The 24,215-nt window shown below is 39.9% G+C and overlaps 1 protein-coding gene across 3 annotated transcripts in view; it reads right to left on the reverse strand.

Annotated features, from left to right (window-relative positions):
- The window catches only part of LOC148319853 (cell adhesion molecule 2-like), a 200,527-nt gene that overhangs the window by 30,959 nt on the left and 145,353 nt on the right, over positions 1–24,215 (reverse strand). For all 3 annotated transcript variants that reach the window (XM_088279664.1, XM_088279665.1, XM_088279663.1), the window contains 3 exons: positions 20,716–20,865; positions 7,478–7,630; positions 2,966–3,103 (listed from right to left, as the gene is read on the reverse strand). In XM_088279664.1, the coding sequence (XP_088135790.1) occupies positions 2,966–3,103; positions 7,478–7,630; positions 20,716–20,865 (441 nt within the window). The remainder of the gene's footprint in view (positions 1–2,965; positions 3,104–7,477; positions 7,631–20,715; positions 20,866–24,215) is intronic.

The following is a 24,215-nucleotide window of genomic DNA, read 5'->3' on the forward strand; positions in this document are numbered from 1 at the left end:
CGGAGCACAAGTCATTAAAAGGAAATACGTATGCAGTGATGTTTGCTTAAAACTGTGCGGAAAAACAAGCATTGATTTGATCCTATCTGCCGGCTTATCTGGACCTCGGGATGCCCCGCTGCCAGATAGCGGGCTGAGCTGTTGCAGCTTAAGCCCAACGAGGGCTGAAACATCACCCGATCGAAATTCTTGACGAGTGCAATAGTGGAGCTGACAGCAATCTTCTAATCTGACGTTTGTATGAAGTCTCAAGGTGCTTTCTGGCGGGGGTGCGCAATTTCTTTTACCAGGAGAAAAGGGCTACATGATACTGATGCTCCTGTTTTTGTGCTTTTAATGAAAACTGCCTCCTGTTTTGAAAGCTTTGAAAAGTATTTTGGTGGGGCTCGTAAAGCAGCACACAACACATTCGCACAGAGACGGCCAGCGGTTGTCACAAAATAGAATATATTAATACAAAAGAGTTGGAAGAAGATAGAAGATGAAAGATGCTCTCACGCGACATTACACAAATAGATTATAGCATCTGACCTTCTTTGTGAAGCATTTCAGAGAGTGTATCTACATTTATTAACGTTGAGTGGTAATATGAGAACATTTTGTTCTGGGTGTGTTTCCATTTGTTTTATTGGGAGTGGTTCTTTTGTGACAATCAGTAACAGGGGACATAAGAAGTGTGAATGCAAAATTTCCTCAAACCGTGGCTGACCCGCTAATAAAGTAATTACTCGCTCGAGCATCACCGAACAAAGGCAAATAAACGCCTCCCTCAAATACACACTGGCCTTTTCCTATGACAAATGCAACACGCATTGTAACAGAAATGATCTCTTGTCCACGCAAGGGTCGCAGGGGGTGCTGGTGCCTATCCCAGCTGTCTTCCGGAAGTAGGCGGGGTAAACCCTGAACTGGTTGCCAGCCAATCATAGGTCACACGGAGACAAACAACCATGCGTGCTCACACCCATACCTAGGGGCAATTTAGAGTGTCCAATCAACCTGCTATGCATGCTTTTGGAATGTGGGAGGAAACCAGAGCACCCGGAGGAAACCCACGCAGGCACGGGGAGAACATACAAACTCCACACAGGAAGGCCGGAGCCGGAATCGAACACACGACGTCCGTATTGGGAGGCCGTTGCGCTAACCAGTCGCCACCCGTGCCACCCTACCGAGGATTTATTTAAAATAAATAAATAAATAAATAAGGTATCAAGATCAAATGCTTTAGACAGTGTGCTTTCCAAGACATGTGGATGTTTCCATACTGTTTAATTAAATGGAAATGTACGATGACGTTTGCTTGAAGCCAACATTGATCCTTGCTTATCTGAACCCTGGGACGCCCGCGGTCGAGATGGCAGGCTAAGCCTAAGCTGGAGGGGGGGAAGGAACACTGAAGTGGCAGACAGCGGCGGGGAGACAAAGATCTCCCGTGGCAACCGACTATAAACGGCTTTATAGTCTACAACGTGCGGTGGCATTGTTTTGACATGGTGGAAAAACGGGGCGAACCCTCTCGAGGGTTTGCCTGACGTACATCTATACTTGAGTCTGATAAGAAGTGACATCTGCTGTAGCCACTGAACACTGCAACCAAAGTGCTGTTACGAGGGACGATAAAAGCCATTTCGATAGAGACTCCATCCAACTCAAATACTCCAGCTCAGCACTTCATATACATACTCATATTGTTTTCTCTGTCGCAATAGAGCTAGAAATCAGGACAATAACTCCCATGATCGCCCGCTGCTTTGTCAAGATGTTATTTCGACTGAGAGGCCACAAGTGGTGGAAAATAACAATAATAACGTGCTTAAACAAAGAGGAACACGTTGCGCTTCCATTCTCTAGATTTTTTTACTTATCATACAATACAATACTTTTTTTTTTTAAAGTTAGCTAGTTTACTTAAAACAATTTCTGATTTTCTTCTATTTTGAAGACCACAAGATTACATAACTGGTTTGATTGTATGACAAAATACAATCTAATATCCAGCCCCCCATGAAGCGGCCTGAGCTGCCATAAAGCCTCCCCGAACAAAGTGCACCTGAGATGCTATAAAGTTTACTTGAGTCCACATAACGACAGTTTATTTCCAATGCGTCACACAGGGGGTTGACTGTATGCAAACATAAAGAACATTATATTTTTAACATTATTGCACTATGCTTGCATGTTCAAATGACAATTCAGCACAGGAAAGTGAGGTTTCGCAGTAATGCATATTGAAAATGAATTAAGTATAATAAAATATCAACAATTCTCTGCCGGATAAAAAAGTACATCAACAGTTTGTCTTCTTTTTACTGAATGAATGATGTCGACAACAGTAATAATTTAATCGGTCTGAAGGGTTAAGTTATAAAAACACTAATAGAGAAGCTGCTTAAACTCAGCTGGATGTTTTATGTGCACCATTTGATGCACTAATAGTCACAGTATATTGCTACATTTTTTTGTTTTTTGTGAAATTTTGCAAGCTTTAACATGCGATTTTTGACAAAAAAGAAAATTCAAGACTAGCCACAATAGGTAGAAAATAGCAATATAGGAGTCCTCTTTTTTAAAATTTATTTATTTTACCCACATGCTTTAAACACCACTGAATGAGCATTGGTGGTTCTATTTATTTCGTTCTCAATTCTGCTGTAATGCAAAACACCAATTGCAATTCGTCAGAATTAATTTCCAAAGAAAATTGTTTATGTCACATTTTTAACATGCTTAAAGGAGAACATGCAACTATAAAGGCTCAAGGACTTGATTTTGAAGAATTAAATGGAAACCTTTTTAAAGTTTCATAAACACCCCGCCCACTTCAACTGTTTTCATGGAATGTGAACAAATGAATCACTCTCAATGAATGTTGATGTACTCCAGCAGTATAAAATGCTCTCAAATGAAAAAAATAAATAAAATTGAGATGGCTGGACATGTAGCTGCAAGAAAAGTTGCCTACCTTTGACCTCCTTTTCATTTCTGAACCAGCGCAAGTCGGCAGCAGGTTTGCTGCCATGAGTCATGCAGGTCAGCGTGATGTGATCGCCCTCTAAGGCGGGCTTCATCAGGCCTTCGATCTCGGGTTTCTCCGGCACGCCTGAAGGATGGAGATGAAGTCATACACAACGCTCTAACCTCATGAAGGAATAAACACAAATATGCCTTGAGATACTGAACATAAAGTCTGGTTTGTTTTTTGGGACTGAGTGGTCAGTACAAGTGTCAACGCTGAAGAGCAGTGTGTGCGGCTAACTGGGGAAAGAGTGCCGACATCAGGCATTGTTAAAATGCATGTGGATGCCCTGATGACCAAGAAATATTTTTTTTTCCGGATTTTTATACTGTTGTTTTTGTTTTAATTTGTTTTTACAGTATACAGGCAAGTGTAAATTTTAGAGCTAGGTGCCTTCAGTGTAAGTATCACATTTTGCCATTTTATTCGTCGTTCCAACAGAACATAGATAATAAATACCTTTGAGTATTGTTATATATGCTCTATTTATATTGGTTGCTCTTCTGTGTGCGTAAAAGTAGCAGCTACAGCTAAAGTTTTATGAGTACCTTTGCATCTATGCTAATTTGATATCATTTGCGTTTCACATTATATATTAGCATTGAGCTAGCAGACGTTTGATTTGGTTGAAAGTGTTTAAATTCACAATGTTGAATCATTTTTTTTTTAACATGACATTTTTTCCAGTAAACTTAAACTGGGAATGACAATAAACAGCTTCAGCTTGAAACAAGCACACTTGTGAGGAAGTGGAATGCATCACGCTGTTCAAATGAAGTTGGATTACAGATCTGAGTTGAGTACTATGGAGTAGTATATATGATAGGAAAACAAAACAAAAACAGAATGACATTTTATGTGCCTTGTGACTGACCAGCAACCAGTCACTGCTTCTCAACCATCCATCCATCCCTTATCTGTACCGCTGGTCCTCACAAGGGTTGCAGGGGGTGCCGGAGCCTATACCAGCTATCTTCGGGTAGTAGGCGGGGTCCACCCTGAACAGCTTGCCAGTCAATCGCAGGGCACACGGAGACGAACAAATATTTTTTGGAATGTGGGAGGAAACCGGAGTGCCCGGAGAAAATCCGCACAGGCACGGGGAGAACATGCAAACTCCTCACAGGATGGCCGGACTCGGAATCGAACCCACGACCTCAGCATTGCGAGGCCATTGTGCTAACCAGTCGGGCCACCGTGCCGGCCACTTCTCAACCAGTCGTATAAAATGGACTGCCTCTCAATTATGACCCAAATGAGGACAAGTTCCTTAAAATATTAATCAACTTAATGACTATAAGATTGCAATTACTTTGTATTATAATTATATATTTTTATAATCATGCTGCATTTGATAAATATTTTTTAATTTTCAGTTCCACCAGTAGTTAATATATTCCTTCCTACGCTCCGCTGTAATGACTGCTTTGAGTGCCTTTGTCAGCCCGAAGCAGAGAGACTGAAAGCGGTGTCAGTCGGTGACATTGACTCAGTCTGGCCTTGCCTGTCTCATCTCCCCGTCTATAGGCTTCTTAAAGGTCCCTGAGAGTTGCTCTTTGATTTGTGATACTTTCTTCTGGTATTTACTTCTTACCTACAATGAAGTGGAACATGAGTCAAATGAGACAGTTTGGAATTCCACCAATATCTGGGTAAAATAAACCTTTAAACATTACTACTGTCTTCGGTAAAGGATGTTATAAGAAGAATGTGAGAAGTGCATCAGCGTCACTATTTGGGACGAAGAAGCCAATATAAAACTTTAATTTTGCAGGACTGTACAGTACGTTGATGGAGATTTGACCGTGTAAAAGATTATAATTTTCAAGAGTAATGAGTCTTAGTGGTTCTACTGACTTGCTAGGACTTGTTGAACATGTGAAATATTTGATTGCATGCTTAGTTCCAATGAAGATTGCACCGCTGTTGTACAACTGTAACCATTGCTCCGATACTATGACACCCGATACCGAACTGTCACATATTATACTATACTTCCCTTAGAGTGTGGTATACAGTCTGACAGCAAGCAAAAAGCTCCTAAAAAAGTGTAAACGTACGCTGCACTTTTGAGCTGTTTATAAACACTCCCCGTTGACGTTTACATTAAAGACAAAATAAAGAGAATTTCATATGGTACATACAACCAAATGCATAATTAATAAATAATCTCATTTCTAACACATAATGCAAACAGGCTAATAAATAGCATCCATGTCACGAAATCATTAACGAAGATTCGAACACCACATCCATATATGGAGAAAGACGATATTCTCAAATCTCACCGCCCATATTTTTGTTCAACTCTACAAATAAGGAGTTTAATTACTGCACCATTTTCTCTTTTGTGTCTTTTCATTAACTCTGTGTATTATCTGCATGCGTGCGTCACACTGCCGCCTTGAAGGTCAAAACAGAAGCAAGTGCAATAGAATGATACCTAGTGAACGAGAGGCCTTGTATTTGATTGACACCTTTGTCACGTTCGGCAAAGGTGAAATCGGAGGAACGTAACTTTGATATTAGCATACACACATCATCAAACGTGAATGTTATTTCAGACACTAAAATTGGGAAGTAAATCACCACTTTAAACCATATTGAGCTATCTCGTGTTTAGCCTGGTCTCAGTAATTTTAAGTGGTGTTTTTCATCCGCCCCCTGTCCTAAAACATTGGTGTGCACCATTAACTATTGTTCAGCGTTGCAAAAAAAAAACATTTTTTCTGTATCCCCACTGAGCAATCCCATTTAATTTCTGTAATTCTCGGAATGCTTGTTAACAAAGAGAGACAGCTAATGGGCCTGGAGTGCACGAGCACATCTATTAACATTAGCAAAAACTAATTGGCGAGATAATAATGCGAGTGGCGAGAAATGAGACAATGTTTGTGCCGGACGATGATCACAAACATTAGTAAAATGGCGTGGTGTGTGTGTGTGTGTGGGGGGGGGTGTTAGGGGAAAGTGGCATCCTATATTTAAGCATAGCAAATGTGTTCTTCCTATGAGAAAAACAAACACAGACAGGAAGTGTCAAAGCCAAACAAACGGTTTCAGTCATTACAAGGCATTTAGTTTGGAACTTGAATCTTTCTAAACAAACGTAACATTTTGTAGCGTCATGCATTTGCACCAACCTGCCAATCAACACCTATTGAATAATACTTATTTGCATGTCATGGTGAATACCATTCATTTCATTTTCCGGTTTAATTGACGGAAGTTATGGTTGGTTGCACTGGCAAACATTGTCTTTGCTTTCATGTTTTGTGATAACTTGCAAGAGCTGGTAATTATTTGTCTAGAATGTTTGGAGGAGAACAAGGGCTTAGAAGCCTGATTCAACAACAATTTAAGAAATTGAGTGGGACTAAAAACAAGAAAACTCTTTTGTTAGGTTTAGTTATATAGTTGTTATTAACCAATTATTAAATAGAAACACATCTACAGGCTGGGTAAATTGTTTACTATTGTAAAATTTTTCTATTTTTCATGTTACAAACAATAATTCAGGGCGGCACGGTGGCCCGACTGGTTAGCACGATGGCCTCACAGTGAGAGACAGCATCGGTCGTGGGTTCAATCCCAGCTCCGGCCTTCCTGTGTGGAATTTGCATGTTCTCCCCGTGCCTGCGTGGGTTTCCTCCGGGTACTCCGGTTTCCTCCCACATTCCAAAAACATGCATGGCAGGCCGATTGAACACTCTAAATTGCCCCTAGGTATGAGTGTGAGCGCGGATGGTTGTTCGTCTCTGTGTGCCCTGCAATTGGCTGGCAACCAGTTCAGGGTGTCTCCCGCCTACTGCCCGAAGATAGCTGGGATAGGCTCCAGCACCCCCCCCCCCCAACCCTAGTGGGGAGAAGCGGTTAAGATAATGGATGGATGGATGGACAATAATTCAGGCATTTATTGAATGAATAAAAGATAAATAAAATGGATTCAATATACAATAGGAAAAAAAACATCATGCAACAACTGTTGCACAACTCTTGATAATGTAATTGTTCAGTTGGCCAAACTACAGGATGGTTTGGGTCTTGGTGACCTGTACACCAAACTTCACCCATCTCGACTCTAGATTATGCAAAATGTTAGCAGGATTATTTAATTTCGTGCACAAGATTAACATTGCTCCATAGAACCAGGGATTTTAATAATTTTCTATATTACCCCAAAAAAAGTTTATATTATCTTTAACATAACCAGGCAGTAAACTTGCAAATTTTATTTTGTACAACTTCCAGGTTATGCTAGTGTATAAATACGTTTGGTTTTAAATATAATGAATGTATAATTTATATTTACTGCAAAATATCTTGTTTGTGAAAAATATCCACAGAATACACCTGTATTTTTTCCTTCTACAAAAAAATCTGTCACCGAGCTAGTATCGAAATAGTACAAAGAAGAAAAATGTCGAGACATACAACTCCGAAAGAATCGTAACTCACCCAGGACTGTCAGGTAGGCTTTGGCTGTTTTGACGGGCATGGTGAAAAGAGAACAGGTGTACATCCCCTCATCTGACAGGGTGACATCATGGATGCTGATGGTCAACTCCGACCACGAAGCACGTATCAGCTCGATTCTGTTGTCCCTCAAAGCTGGACGCAGACACAAAAAAACAGAAACGGTTACTCCATCTTGCTTGGTCGTCGTTTCAGTTGAACAATGATAATGGACCGAAACGACAATGAAGGGACACCCTCAAGTTTGGTTTTGCAGCACTGTACAGCAAAGGAGTAAAGCCTTTTTTTGTCAGCCCCAAATACACAACCCCAAGTTATCACACAGTTAACAACAAAGGTTATTTTTTCAGTCACATGGCGTCTCAGTAGCTTGTAACATATCACACAGACAGACCATAATGTAACTAGAATGTCTCTAAGTAGCGCGCAGACCTACGCTGGTGGCATATCCTGTTTAGTTAACAGGCTACTTCCTTGCCGATTTAAAGAAGGTGCCGTTACAATTCTGTAGTCTGGACTGCTCTATTGAAGCTATCTTGAATAAATAAACAATACATTCCTGTAGCGTCACTTTCATCCAGATTCTAACGGTCTTCTGAGACACAAGCAAAATCTGCCGTCTTTTTACCGTGAGTATGAGAAAAATGACTGCTGTGAAAACTGTAATTAACAGAGCAACAAAGCTACATATGGCCTAAAACTTATGCACAGTTCTGAACATATTCCAAAAGCACATCAAACGTGACCACAAAACTGCAGAAAACAAATGTGGCACACGGCCTTCCCGACCTCTTTGTACAAAGTTTTACTTATATGAAGATGCCATCCTCCAAAAGACATCAATGGAAATCGATAGAGCAATAAGAGACTGTGAAAGAGCCTTAATGAGACTTTGGCAACATGAGGGAACTGAAATGGATTGGATGAAATTAGACGGTTTGTTGGGCGATCTTTCAAACGAGACAACGTACATGACTTACAAAAAATGACCTGGATCAGCACTGGTGTGAAATACGCACCTTAGGGGGAGAGAGAGAAGAAAAAAAACGCTACACACTCCACGTTTTAGCTATTAGCGGGTTCTCACTGTGAAAATCAATGTTAGACAGTCATACATCCAGTAATGAATTCCATCACAAGAAACCCGCTCGCACACCATTTCACATACGTAGTGGTCGACCTAGCTGGCATTGGCTCCAGCTCTTCTATGACATTGACCAGCATAAGCTGTGTAGGAAATACAGTCAATGCTCCTGATCCGGATCATTCACTTTACGGGTTAGTCATGTAGTTAAGCTCGCTGTTTTGTTCAGTGCTTACAGGCACATAAATGTGGTTAGTTCTCATGCCAAAAAAGCAGCAGGATCCTTGCGAGGGCAGATTCAGGCTGCATTTAGAAATATGAGAAAAAATTTGGTTGAATAAGATACGTTTCGGCATCTTTTTGCCGTAGTATGTTAAGCTGAATTTGTTTATTAAACAATGTCTTGACGCGTTCATCACCATTTTGGACGTGATATAATTAAGAATCATTTGCAACCGCCAGTCACATTATTTGGTACGCCTGCACAGTAGGCTCAGGTCATGGTCAAGTTTTTGGGAAACATTTAATTAATTCAAATATAGTGGCCAGATGCAGAACATATAGTTATTATTTGGAGAAAGGCGTTTATTCGAGAGGAAGTCTCTGTAAAAAAGCTTGAGTGTTACACTGCAATCCTTGATGTTTGATTAACAGTCAATATTACGATCAGAACGCAAAAAGTAAATGGGCCATTTTAGCATTTTCTGTTAGCATGTTTTCTTATCACTTCCTTGTCAAAATGTTAGTGCAGCTGACACAGACCCAATTTGACCCAGCAAATGATTTTACCTATGCTTGACGCAAATGGCAAAGTTGCAACTGTTAAAATTGGAATTTACTGCACTGCTGTGAGGACTATGCTTATAAAAACTTTGTAGATGTAGACAAGCAGACATCATAGAGGTGTATTTGTGGTGTTTTAACATCCTTAACGTCACTTTGACTTTAGAAAAGGACAAGAGCAGGTAATTTTACCAAATTGACATTAAATTTTTATGACACAATTAACTGTCACCAAATAGTTCACACAGAACAGAGCTGTTCAGTGAAAGAAAAAAAAAGTCATAGAAAGAGAAAAGATTTCTTCTTAGCAAGTAGCTGTGCGAGAAGGTCAAAGATGTCTTGTTTACTTTTAGCATCAGAAGTGGCATTTCTATACTTGTGGTGGCTGTTCAGCCAGCTAACAGATAACCAACAAAACGGTGTGATGTGAGTACACAGTGCTCCTTTCAAGAAACCAAACTCAACCGCTTCAAAGGCATTATATGGATGAAAAATTGTAAAGGAAAGTATCACACTGTAGAGTTGCAAAAATAAAAACAAACCTGACCTGAAATAAAGGCGGGTTCTGTAAATTAATCCAGTACAACTTAAAATAATTTATAATTGACCAAAAATATTGAATGACCCCCTGTGACATGCATTATAAATAATCAGGACACCTCCGGCAGCAAAAAAAAAAAAACAATCTCCATACATACACAATCCACACATTGTATGTGTGGATTCAAAGAAAGGTAATTATTATCTGATAATGTAAATATTATATATTTTTTTAATAAGAATTCCAAAAGTAAAATGTATTTGGCAGAAATGTGCAGACCTGAGTTTGAATTACATCCGTCAAACAAAACATGACTTGTATGCTTTATTTGGTTTCTCCAAAATTATTGAAGCTATAGATTTCTTTCTGTAACTCTTTGCCTGTCCTCCACTATCACTTCCAATTCCATCACTTCAAATTTGTCTTCAACCAAAATATCCATGGTGAAAAAGAAACAAATCTTTTCAACTATAATGCACATATACTTTTAGACTGAGAGATCACGCAATATAGACCGCTCCATGGGGTGTTAATAAATCAGTCCCTTAGCCTTTTATGTTTTCTACGGATTACTAATTTTTATACTTAGGGCCGTTAAAGATGTTAAAACTTAAAACTCCACCTGTGCCATTAATGAAGATTTTATAATGGTCCGTTTAACACTAGGATGGATTATTTTCAATTCTCCCCATATTGGCTATTTTGAAGAATTTCAATTATTAAGCATATTCTATTTTTATTATCATTGTTTTTGCTTATCAAATAATCCCCTCAATATTTCTTCATAAAATCAATGACTTTAATAAGAATCAACAATTCAGGAACATTTTAAACAATGAAAAAAAAAAACACAGAATCAGAAAGTGCTTTCAAACATTTGACTGGTACTGTAAATTCCAATAAATAAGAGGTTGAACAGCATTTTGGAATTTTTTTTGGACCACTGTTTGTGGACACTAACAAGCTAAAACAAAGAAAATAAAAATCTTGCAATGCAATGCATTCTGGGATATTCTACATGTGTATGGGAAACAGATCTGCAAATTGTGTTTTCCAATAATACTTCCCAATCAAAATCACTACATTTCCCTCGACCAGAGTCCCAAACATGGTTTTGTGTGATGGTGCTTTGTTGTGGGCTGCCAAAGCTCCAACAGACAAGGCCTTAAAAGCACAGACACACACACACACATACATGAACACAAAACGCACACACAAAACAGAACGGGGCTTGATCTTGTGGTTGGGTGCCCGAAATAATGATGGCTGCTCCATTGCGATGACTATTATCCTCTCATGCACGATAACACCGGACCACCAAACTGTCCAGTGATCCTCCAAATTCACAACACTTGGATTGTGAACCAGACTAGAAAACAGGCAATCATTTTTCTTTTGTTTGTGGCCAAAAAGTGGAAAAGTACACAGCGGAAGCGAGCCCAGCATTGGCTGCGCATCAACTCAGCGCCAATAAGAGCAGCAGGTGAGGAAAAACTGTGTGTGTGCGTGTGAATATGAACAGGTAGATAATTGTATTGGTACATTAGGATTGCTTTAACCGTGCAGGCAGACAGTGTGCATGCATAAGCAAACAGCTTGTAGTCTAAATTCACTCACTTTCAGCCCATCATGTTTGCATATTCGCACAACAACCTTTTCCTCCCCTTGCCCTTTCCTCTCATCCCCGCCATCCCATCCACTGCTTTCATCTCTCCGGGGAGCGCATGTATCCGTATAGAACCCTGGCAGGTGTTTGCTCATTCAGCTGACACAGTTTTATAATGAGAAAAGTGCAAATTTCTGAATATACATTCAGGGCGCCGACGTCTGGAAGCGACGGCTCTCTTTTTCTTGTCAACAACTCATCAGGGGGACTTGACTCCGTCGGCCATGGACGGCGGCGGCGGCGTGGATGCGAAAGGACGAGTGAGGGCGGGAGAGAGTGACGCGAACGGAATGGAATGTTTATTGAATAATGTAGATTGTGCATCTCAGGCGTTTCTCCACCTCTATTGCCTTTTCAGAGGCAATGTGACAGAGGTTTTAACAATGTCAAAATTGGAAAATACTCCATAGAATTTTTGGTCAGGAGAGATATGTATTTTTTTTTCTACTAGTGACAGTTTAGTGGGACGCTGATATCACACCCACTAGGTCAGGTTCCCCTTAGAAGTGGGTCAGGGTGATAGCTCCCCAAAAAAATAAATAAATAAAACGTTGATTGCAAACTAAAATCGTTTTGTATTCATTGCTGTCTGATTAAAACCGTGTATGAGACATGGTGGTGGTGCAAAAATGGTTGGCGGCTGCTTATCTCCTGCAAAATGCAAATCAAGCCCTATGTAGTCATCGCTGAATGTACAGCGCAGTATTTTGAGTTCTCCACCAAGAGCAACATGAAGAGATGTGCAAAAAACGATTTTTATGAAACAACACTGCAACATCACATACATTTATAGTGCATTTACAATTTTACTCAAACAAAAACTACCCAGTTCAGTAGAATTAATTTACTACATTTTCACTACCATAAGGCACACACAAAAGTATTAGATTTTCTCCAAAATGGACAAAACACCTTATAATGCCTTATGTGTGCACCGAGTTCCCAAACTGCAAATGTTGTGTGACTTCTATTGATCGCTTCGCTTGACTGCGATGGAAATAATTCCAATAAGGACATCGGTGTAGACAGGGCGTTGAAAGTAACGTTGTGTGCGATGGATGACGTTTTGCGAATGCAACCGTGTCTGCTTGCACTGCCGTTCGAGCTTCATTTCTGAGGAGCTACACGGCGATGAGACTTACTCTGACAATGACGAGAGTGAGCCTGCAGTGTATAATACTTCAATAAAGTACAACTGAACTCAGTTTTGATACTTTTTACAAAACAGATGCTAGCATGCATGCTACCGTATGTTTTAAGCATATGATTTACCGTGTCTGCTCCCAATAGTACGTTGAGCCTTATATGCATGTGTCAATGATTGTGAAAATATGGTAGTCGGATGACAAAATTAGTGCTGGGATTCGTGGGATTCATTTTACTTTGTGATTATTCTTCATCAATTTGCTTTCACAGGAATCCGAGAGTCTGATGTGTATTTTTGGGAAATGGGGCAATGGGAAGAGTGCTTCCAGGAACGCAGAAATAAATCTGGCATTGAATGGGTTTTATTTAATTTAATTAATTTATGGAAATTAACACATTCAGACAAAATGTTGTTGTTCCAAATCCAAGGTTATCAGCACTTTGTGACCGCATATTAACGACTATTGTCTTAAATGTTTTGTGATTTTTTGCTATAAAACTAAGTGCCTATGTTTGAAGGTCACTTTTGGTTCGGAAGAAATACATTTTTTTTAATTAATGGAGTAGAATGTATTGGGAGGAGAATTGGGCAACACAGTTTTTGGTTAAAATTCAAAATGTGCAAACGTGGTGTTAACATGTAAATCGTACGAAAAATCAAAACTAACCCCAATTTAATACCACTGCCGCACTTTCAATATTCTTTCTCTTAATTTATATCAAGAGTAATAAGCAAAGGGTATGGTAACTCACTATGTGATTTTCTCCCGCACTATCAAAACATCCAAAATCGATGCGGCGATTGTAAGATGATTGGCCTACTGATTGGTCTACATCACAGCTTTGTCATGATATTTGCAGAACATGAGCCCGGACTTCAGATTTGAAAGTTGACAGTATGTCTCCCATTTGTTCAATCAAGAAGCGCCACCTCAATGAATTTTCATCAATCAAGACATTAAAACTTTCATGGAATTCCTGTGAGTTAAGATGCATTTTAATCTGCTAGAAAACTTAGTTTAAAGTGACGCTTGAGCGCTGGAAGACAATAATGCATGAGTGGGCGTTTAAGTGAAAGATAATTATTCCGGTTGGCCTCAGGTATTTTTCTCTACACCTTGCAAACCCTTAAGAGGTTGGATACTAAACTACTTTTCACTTTGCACTGCTTGAGAAACTGAAGAGAATCGGATCTCTTTTGATTGCCATAGAAAAATAAACCGCGAGAAAAAGGCTTTTGTGCCATAAAAACGGAATATTATAGAATATTAAGATGTGCACACAGGTGACAGGAAGAAAAAAAACAGAGGCAGGTTGTTGAAGGTCAAAGAAAAACTTTGCCCGTGTCTTTCAGAGGTGATAACTGTGTCTGAAAGCTCTCATAAAATGCCTCCTTAATTCCTCGCCTTTATCCCAGAGAGGCCCACATCCTCTTTCCTTTTTCCTCTTTTTTCCCCCTTCTCCTCATGTTTTATGATCCTTGTCTTGGAGAAAGGGGACTTGTTAAGGATCTTAAGAGATTTACGATTTACAGGCAGGTTTTTTTTCTCTCAGTGCAAACACATTAATCTTTGGCCTGATATGAAAGGAGGCTTCAAAAAGAAGACAGCTGTCACCAAAGTTTACCTTTCCCGTTAAGATTGCGTTTTGAAAAGTTTCACAATATTTTTAAGAACACAAAAAAATATCTGGAATTTCTTTTATTTCTTTCATTTTCGTTTTTTTTTAACTTCAGAAAACTTTCACAAGTCTATTCCCTAAATTGCTCAGGCAAAGATCCTGGGAATGCCTCAAAGCCTGCATGGCTGCATGCTGGAGCGGTTTGGCTGGCAACACACACACGCACGCACACGCATGTGTGTGTACGGGTTGATGTAAAAGAAACACACACTCAGACAACATCACAAACTAAATTGGTTTGGGCCAGCCACACTAGTTTCATATTCAGCACATTGGAGCTTAAAAATGAGCCCTTGGCCTTTAGCTGCTCACCTGTAACGCTAATCTTAATGTTTGACCAGATTCAATCAGTCAGCAGATGTCCCCGGTGGAAATCGAACTGATCATCCGATGGCGGTTTGCGGCGCTGATATCAAATTGACACTCCAAAAAGTCAAACTGAACACCACTGAGAAGACTTCGATATGTACATTTGCTATAAATACGGAGGCGCGTCACCCTAATTAGGACGTATTGTCGTCTACCTTAAAACTATGCTAATGTACCAGTAAAGTCATAATTACAGCCCCTATCTATAAAAATAAGGAGTGTGAGACCAGATCTTTTTTATTTCAGCGATTTTGTTTGATAGTGTGACTTTGCCGTGAGATTTTTCTTTCGTGAAATTGGTACCTTTAGTCAATAATGGTTGGAAAACACAGTAGTAATTAATTAGTGTGTCAAAAACTGACATTTTGTGCCTGGAAATCTTGTCTGCAATATTTTATACATTTTGCTTTAGCGCAACGCTGGAGGTTTCGTTTTAGACAAAAAGTGACAGGCAGTTCCGATGAAGAAAAGAGATCACAGTACATTAGTGTGTCCAATGAGTGCGAGTCTGAATAGGTTCTGCTCCACTAATTATAAAGACAAAGGTAATTCAACATTGCTTTGAAGGCTGGTCCATCCAAATTACAAGTCGTGTATCAAGAGGAAGAAACTTCAAATTGAAAATGCAATTCTGAATGTTTAGGAAAGGAAAGAAAGGGGATCGTAAATGACATAGCGAATATATGGTCTTCATCTTCTACCTTCGTCAGCACGCCGCTCACAATTGCACAATGAGAGCGCCAAAGATGCCTGCAAATCGTTCCTGGAAAAGTAATTATACATTGGCTTTCCATGCTGTGGGAGCAATGAAGATATTGTAATTATAGATCATACAAAAATGTCGCCTTCCGCGAACTGAAGCTATTATCAAATCCTAAGTTTCACAAAACCAAAAGGGCAATTTGTAAAAGGATATTGGCCTCTTTTGAGTGGTATAAAAGAGAGAATCCCTCTTGCCCGGTGCTCATCTCTCTCTTGTCGCCGCGGCACAGATTAAGTCCCTCAGTGGTGTCGTGATGGGGAGGACAAAGTGCCTACTTTTGTGCCAATGACTTATTTGAAATTCAAACAAGCCTTTGCAGTCGGCGAAGCGTTCAGCAAGGACGAGTGACAAGAGGAGTCTCTCGCATCCGTCTGAGTGTCTTCGACGAACGTCAGGCGTGACATTAAAAACAGCGGCGGCGGCGAAAGCTCACAGGACTTGCGGGGGCGTCCGTCGCAACGTCTGCCTTTAAGAAAGCAATATATGGCGCATGGCTGACTTTCATGGAGGAAGTGCGTGACAACTTTGTGCACTTATGTCGCTTTGTTGCTTAAAGACCAAGAGAGCTTCTTTGATTTCAAGGGCATGTTGTTTGATTTGTCCTCACAACTGCTTCTTACTACTTTTATTTTCACTGTGATATTTTTTTTTATTACTGATTTACTTCTCTTAGAATTAGGAGAAAAATTATTTAGCTATTTCTACTACGCTCTCAGGGAGTATTTTGACATGGTATGAACCAAAACTTTTTTCTGGTGTGGAATTTTAAAATGACAAAATGAGGTTTTTGCAGGAGCTGAAAGTGAACATGATGTTTATTTTCACCAAAACGCACTCCTTGGCTTGGTATGCAGACTTAAAAAAAAAAAAAAGCACATTTTCTTCAGTTCTTGTGTGTTTAATGAATCAAAGTCATATGTGCTTGTTACAAAAAAAAATGGAAAAAGCTAAAAACATTTTTATTTTTTTTTTTTGCTGAAAGAAAATAGTCTATCCTTTGTTTTGGTAGGTGCAGTTCTTATATAAATGATCAGAACAATATTTCGTCGGTGTTGGAAGATCAATTCAAACCACTCTAAAAGGCAGTGGCGGGCCGTGCATTTCACACCCAGGCCTTAAGTGAAGTCCTACTTAGTCCGAATTGAATACCGTCATTTATAACACCACGCAGTTGTGAGTTAAGCATAGCGCATGATTATCGAATCACATGACACGTTTGCACCTTCAACATAAGGCCGGCGAGAAGGCCTTACTGCCACCAACTTGTGATCTGATTGGCTATCGCAACTGTCTATCAACTCTAAAAGCCAGTTCACTCACACAGCACAGACGCCAGCACTGTTGGACTCTGAAGGCCTCGGACGAATTGCACGTGCTACTGGTAGTATGAAATCTGCCTGGCAACACAAGATAGCTGAGTTCTCATTGGATAAAAATTCTCAGCAATCATAAATATGATCATGATTTTTGGTTCTTTATGTTAGGTCAGCAGGTCACCGCTGCTAAAATATTGATATATGAAGAACCTTGCTTAAAAAACAGCGAGCTGTGAATGACAAGCAATTGTTTTTTTCCAGTTGCTGGACATTTGTTGGTGGAATACAGATGACAGACTTGTTAAAAGATCTCCAACTTTCCGATTGTGATCTGGTGTGAAAGTGTTTGAGAATTGAATTTAAGAATCCCATTTGAGTATGGTGACGGAAAGGTGCCACCACTAGATGATTCACTGTGGCCAGTAAACCACTCGCAATTGGCAAAAAAATAAAATAAAATAGTAACAATCTCACCCGAACTAGTTCCACATCACTTACTTCATGCTTTTATGTAGTTTATGCCAAAATCTTATCCAAGCATCCCAGCACAAATTGAGACCCGACTAGAAAATGTGTTTTCTAACTTCAATTGTCCAATTTTGGTGCATCTGTGTTGAAAGGAGCCTCAATTTCCTCTCCTTGGCTGACAGCAAAGACACAAGTATGGTGTTTTGCAGATGCAACCTTGCTTTTTTTCTCAAGACAAGGCTCAAACCGTTCAAGCTATTCTCATGTGACCTCTGCGTCTCACGGACAAAATCATTTTCACCATGGAACTCTCTTGCAGTGGATATTTTCTCTGGTTTAGAATTCGGCACAAGCTACAACAAGTCACTTGCATCGCTAAAACGCCATCTTAGTTTCTTAAGTCTCACAGCATAAGGCTCTAGGGACCTGCTGGCAGAAGAAGGTTGCTGTTTCGAAGCCCACGAATAAAATGAGAATATGATAAGAAACTAGCCAATAGAAGTTTATTTCACTGATATCATGTTTTGATCAGACCAAGACTTTGAGTCTGATAATGAAATAATTTGGATTATGCTGATTTCAATGTACACTGCCAATGCCATGTAGCATAAGTGTTTTGAACAGGACATTAACCCAGTCACGATACGTATACTATATGCTATATTTTTGGTCGTCATTGTGGTCACAGTTGAGCTGCTGACTTTCGGTGAGCGAAAGAGCACAACTTTGACTGCGAAACACAGAAAACACATCCACAGACAACTATTTAGATGCACACACATTCCTATGGACATTTTAAAGTCTGATCAAGTGTAAATGTACGAGTTCAAAATGTGGGAGGAAGGCCTGGATGAACATGGAAACGTCACACGGGAGGGTGAAAATCAATATTTAAACCTAGTAACTCTCGACTAGCGCTGTCACTGTCGACAATTTTTTTTTTTAGAATCAATCTATTATTCCATTAGTTAATAAATACAATTGAAAAATAGTTTGAAATTAATCTTGATGAATAATATGATCAGACATTGTTGGTGACAGAACAGAAATCTTCAAACCACAGCAATTAAATGAATATGGAAAGAATGCCCAGTTCATAATGGACAAAAAAAAAAAACTCCAACTAAGTAAAGTACATAGAAAAAGCCACACCGGGGTTGTGTGTTTGAGTAAAAATGTGCCCTGCTCCTAATCCTCATCTTCCTACCAGCAGGCAGAAGCAACATTAATCTGCAAGCGACTGTGCTCACAGCCGTTTGCAGCTCAGACATCTTCTTAGACTGCCAGTGGCACTTTGGAAACACTCAGCATCTCAGCGCGCCCATCAGCATGTGCATGCGAAATGCCACATCGAGCAAGACAAACCACACCGCAACACACGCAAACACACACACCAGGCAAAACCCCCTAAAAAAAAAACACCAAAAAAAACCTGGCGTGCAATTCCGGGGTCTCAGTAGTAGCTCTGCTGATAATAGGAGAGTCTTCGGGTGCTTTTTCATTTCCAATCTGGCACCGCTCAGCATTGGAAATGCCACGCAATACAACCCCCCCCGGTGCAATATGGAATAACCTGCAGAGCACATCAACTGTTGAATTTGATGTTCAGGGCTGCTTTTTACGGCCGCTCTGACAGAACCGGTCGAAAATTCGCTTGTGCATGCAGTCGCTTGGACAAAAAAAAAAAAGTGCAGACGTACACAAATGCGTGCGCACACACACATAGACAAGTGAGCCAGTGGGCAGAGAGAAGGGATAATGGAAGAAGTGTAAATCCCATACGTGCTTAATCCGGACACTTACAAGAGAGTGTGATTCATACTCTATTACACTCCACTAATGGTGCCGAGAGACGCCACAGCACACAATCAGTCAGCAGACTTGAACCTACAAAATAACATCCATGAATCCCCTTTACGGGGACTTAACTGAAGAGAGTGTAAAAGGTCAGAAATAAACCTTTTGTACTTATTAGCTATTCAAACACTGGCGGTTTTGTACCACGCCCACATGTGTTTCCATGCATTTGAAACGCTTGAGTTATGCAAAGGTTAATTTGGGCTTTTGAAGGGTATACTGTGCAACTGTGACAGGGTCAGACGTTAATAGAAGAACACCCTTGGAGTTTCACCTAACTTGAAGCTTATTTGTTCACTTGTAGCTTTTGACAAACATACTGACAGCGAACAAGTGAAATAATTTAGGAAACAGGGGAGGAGTCCTAGACTGCGTATATTTGAATGTACAATGCTGAATTCATACTGCACATGAGTAAGAACCACTACACTAAATCCAACCTGGGCACAATTTGGACATTTTCACGTCGGGGTCTACTCCCTTTTGTTGCACGCAGTTTAGGCACACATTTCTGATAAATCTATTTCCAAAAATGTGAGGGGTATACTCATTCACATGTGTTGAGATATTATTTCAAGAAGGAAATGAGGGATTGGATGCTGAGATCCCACTATTGACACACGATGCATAGCAGGAGTGAGAACAACAACATAATTGTGGACAGCTGCCTATCCAGTGCAAGACCTCATTAAGTAGTTTAAAGTACACCCACATAAAAAAATGCATATTAATCAGGTTTAATAAAGCCTCCGAATCAGGGGTGTCACACATTTTTTAATCTAAATGTCTAATTGCCTCATTATATTATGAAGAAACAAACTGTTCACCACATTTTTTTGCTTCATTTCACTGGACATTGTGCAACTGCTTCAGGTGTGTGGACCTCAGCCACTAGGGGGCAGAATACACCAGACATACAGCTAGCATTGTAAATGAAGACTGTCCTCAATAAAATGCAGAGATAAATCGTCATTTTTGGAGAGAATAAAGAATATAATGCCTGTGAGTATAATTCATAAAGGATTCTTACACCACAACACCCATTGTTTTTCATTAGCCCAATGGAGACATTTTACATGGTTTGACGGCATTAAGCTAAACTGACTTATCTAAACCCATCCGACCTTTTTCACAAAACAATTAATCTAATTGCTGTTTTTGTCCTCAGGCCAAAGCCTTGTCTCATAATCAAGTATTATTTCGATGCAATCTATTTGCCAAGGAACTACACTGAAATGTGGTGAGCAGTTTTAATTGTACAGCCGATCACCCTGTCTAATACAAAAATAGTGATTTGCTGCCATCTTGGGTCATTTATAGGGAATTTATTTATTTTTTTTGCTTTAATTACTGGCAGATTATTGCTATTTGTCAGCTGAGATGGGCTCCAGCTCAACCGCCACGCTAATGAGGAGAAGCGCTACAGACAATGAATGGATGAATTTTAGGCAAGAGGAATTATGCTACTTGACATGGTTTGAACATGTGAAGTAAAGTAGAATGTTATTTGTACGGCACGTTTTGTAGACTTAACAGAGTCAACTCACCTTTCTTGTCACCGAAGAAGAGAGTTTGCTGTGCCGGGTTGGACCACTGGAGGGAGGTGTTGTCATTGTACTCCACACGACATGTCATGTTGGCCGTCCCGCCCTCTGTCACGGTGACATTCTGAACCAGAGGATGCTGTCCGCTGATACCTGCCACACAGAAAAAATAGAAGACAAGACCCTTAATTTGTTAGAAAGGTGTTAATGTGCATATAAGGTGTTGGGTCTGTATGAAAAACATATTTTGGCACGCAACCAATGAGATCACAGCTTGCATTTAGCCTGCAGCGGCCACCCTGAAACCTCACTACATGGAGGAAAACAAATTAAAAGCTGCTCCCCGGGGACCTGTGTGCATGTGTGGGTGGCGCTATAACAAAAACACTGAGGCAAGGTAACACTAGCGTTGCAAAAGTCAAGCTTTCAGCACCACGGAGAGGTCTATGGAATTTCAGCACAATGGACAGCTGCACTTATACGGCCCATTCAAAGTCTCCATAATGTCCTTGATTTGTGGAATGTGAGAGGGAGGCCACAGCCTAGGCTCGAAATTGCAATGTCAGAGCCGTGAGGCGGATGTGCCCACCAATCCGTCCTGTCACCACTCCGTGCTGCCCCTCTATATCTGCCGTGCTGGTGTGTATTCCGAGGGAGGGAACAAGTAAATAAAAACAACCATAAATCTATCCACTATTCCCAACCCCAGAGGATGCGTTTTGAAGGCTGTGTGAATAAAGGCTTAGGTTAGGAAGATTATTCATCCCAGACTTAACTCTCATCTTAACCCCCTTAGGAGAGGATCATGAATAAAAAAAATAAATAAATAAAAACACATATAGATAAAAAAGAGAATATATGTATATATATAAAGAAATGAGGAATTTATTTGGTAAATTGGCACACTCAAAATGAAAGTGATTCCAAGTCCTTACTGAGTAGCAGTCAAATACTCTAATTGACAGCCCAGGTGAGATAAACAAACACACAAATAGAGCCCGCATTGAGGCAGCTGAAGCGGGAGTGTGAGATTGTTGGGAGGAGGTGAAGGGTAAGTCAAAGAGCACGGGTCATTTCCAGCGTTGATTAAGGCCTCCCAAGGTTAATCATGCACGGAAGAGATAGAGAGGCAAGAAGAGGAGGAGGCAAATGGATCGGAGCTTTGGGAGGAGAGAAATATGTTTTATTCATGGAGGTTTTGCATGAGGCGTGCTTTGCCCCGTGATTTACCAGATTCTCGCCGTTGTCCTTGCGCTCTTTATTTCTTCCTCTTTGCACATCACTTACTTTTGCCTCATTTTTCCCCAACTCCCGCCAACGGGCTGCCCATACATACCATTCAGACCAGTGGGATAGATTTTATTTCCTGTGCTCGGGCCACAAAGGGGAAGTTAGTTGTCAAACGTTTACATTGACGGCTCTCGCTTGAGGGAGGCTCCAGACAGTATCACAGTCACAGGTGGCGAGAGTAGGCCAAAAAAAGTATACACTGTAAAAAATGGGGAGTGATATTTACTTAAAAAAATCTAGGGAAGTTCTTTCACTCAGACATTCTAAATAAATTTTACAAGAAGAGTTTTTGAGTAAATTTCACTGGTTTATTGAATTTAAAAAAAGCCACTCAAGAGAAGTTTGCACATATTTCATACACAAGGTTATTCAATGTGATTGAGGATTGAAGCAAAAACCTGCAGATTTGGAGCCAGTTGCTCTACACCTGAGCTATGGCTCTGCAGGTTGGTGTTTGTATCTTGCTGGTATCTCAAAAAGGAGGCCAAAAACCACGCATTGGAGGTAGGATTCTGGGGTTTGCAGCTGACAACAATAAGATACTAACGAGCCGGAGCACTGGCATGGCTCAGGTGTAGAGTGGCCCATCTCCCAACCTTGAGGTAATGGGTTTGATCAAAACAAAGTGTGTTCAACCTTGGAGTGACTCTTTAAATTTAATGAACTTGTAAAATTTACTCAAAAACTCCTCTTGTAAAATTTACTTAGAATTTCTCACTGAAATAACAAGGATTTTTCAAGTAAATATCGCTTCCCATTTTTACATAGTTACTCTGGAATGTGACACAAGGAAAAAGTATTTGTCCTAAGTATAGTAAGAGTCCACTGTAGCATCAAACATGTCCCTGATTACAGTGGTTAACTTCTTTTTACTCTTTTAGACAGCGAGTCGGCAACGTTTGCCATTTTCCCCTTGCCATTTATCATGAAAGATGCAGCTTAAGTTTTTCTGTTGACTTGCACAACAGAAATGTTGAAATTCATCCTAAAAATGCCTCTGCAGTTAATAAAGGCTTTATGATGGTGCTATTTTGGACCCCAGAACGGATTATTGCAGCACCGATTATTTCCTATGGGAAAAATTGTTTCAAAATCTGTCTGTACTTTTATTAGCGTGGCTTGGTTTGCTTGTGTGCAATGTTCTCACTCCAGTGGCGTATTCTATTCGGGTGTTCTTCTGATGTTGGAGAGCAGCAAAACATTTCTAGAAAATTTTTAATAAAGGCATGCTTGTATAAATGTGGATCTCAAATCTTTAGGGTGGTGTATAAAAGTGCAACTCATGTCCACCGATTAATTCAAAACATACTGCAGGAAAATGTTCATAATTGCCAATGCCAAACTAATATTTATATTAAAAAAACGTGTTTTGCAGATTTTCATTTACTCTAAATTAAATTTAAACATTTCTAATAAATACATATAGTCATGAATTATTTACGTGGTTTCAGTAAATTGATATAATTTGAGTTTTACGTTGAATTAAGCTACTGAAATAAATGTACTTTCCTATTTTCTGATTTGATTATATTTCCTCAAGGTCTTTAAATTCTGCAAGAATGTATATTTCTGTCCAATCTCATCAAATGAACATACATTCCTAAATAACTATGAAGGGGGATAAATTTCACTCGGATTAAGGGGAGGTCAACCACAATATTCTCTCTACTAAAATGTTCTAAACAAAACATTTTGATTAATACTGCATTTTTGGAATATGAGGTTAGCAGCAAAATCCACCCGTTTTTAGCCATCTCAGGGGGCGGCCATTTTGTCACTTCAACAGGTGAGCCATGATTGGTCATTCCCTGAGCCCTGAGCAACTGTGATCTCATTTTCAGTCGACAGAGGTGACAAAATGGCCGCCATGTGAGATAGACAAAAACGGGTGGATTTTACTGGTTAACTCATACTCCCATTAATCAGAATGCCATGTTTAGACTAGTGGTCCTGCATAGGGCAATTTCTTCTAAAGAACATTTTTGGTTTGACTCCGCCTTGAAGAAATGATAAGAAAACAATACGTTGAGCATGGGGGTCATATGCTTAGAGGCGAAGTAAAAAAATATATATTTTCAATAACATGTTCTATGCGCCCCCACTAGTCTAAACACTGTATTCTAAATAATGTTGTCTTAAAATACAACTTCAGCAGAAAATTTCACCCAATCTCAGGGCGCTGCCATTTTGCCTTGTTGTTGCCTGAAAATGAC

This window comes from Idiotropiscis lumnitzeri, chromosome 17 (genome assembly GCF_059441095.1).
Source record: "Idiotropiscis lumnitzeri isolate Australia: NSW breed Sydney's pygmy pipehorse chromosome 17, RoL_Ilum_1.0, whole genome shotgun sequence".
Classification (NCBI taxonomy): domain Eukaryota; kingdom Metazoa; phylum Chordata; class Actinopteri; order Syngnathiformes; family Syngnathidae; genus Idiotropiscis; species Idiotropiscis lumnitzeri.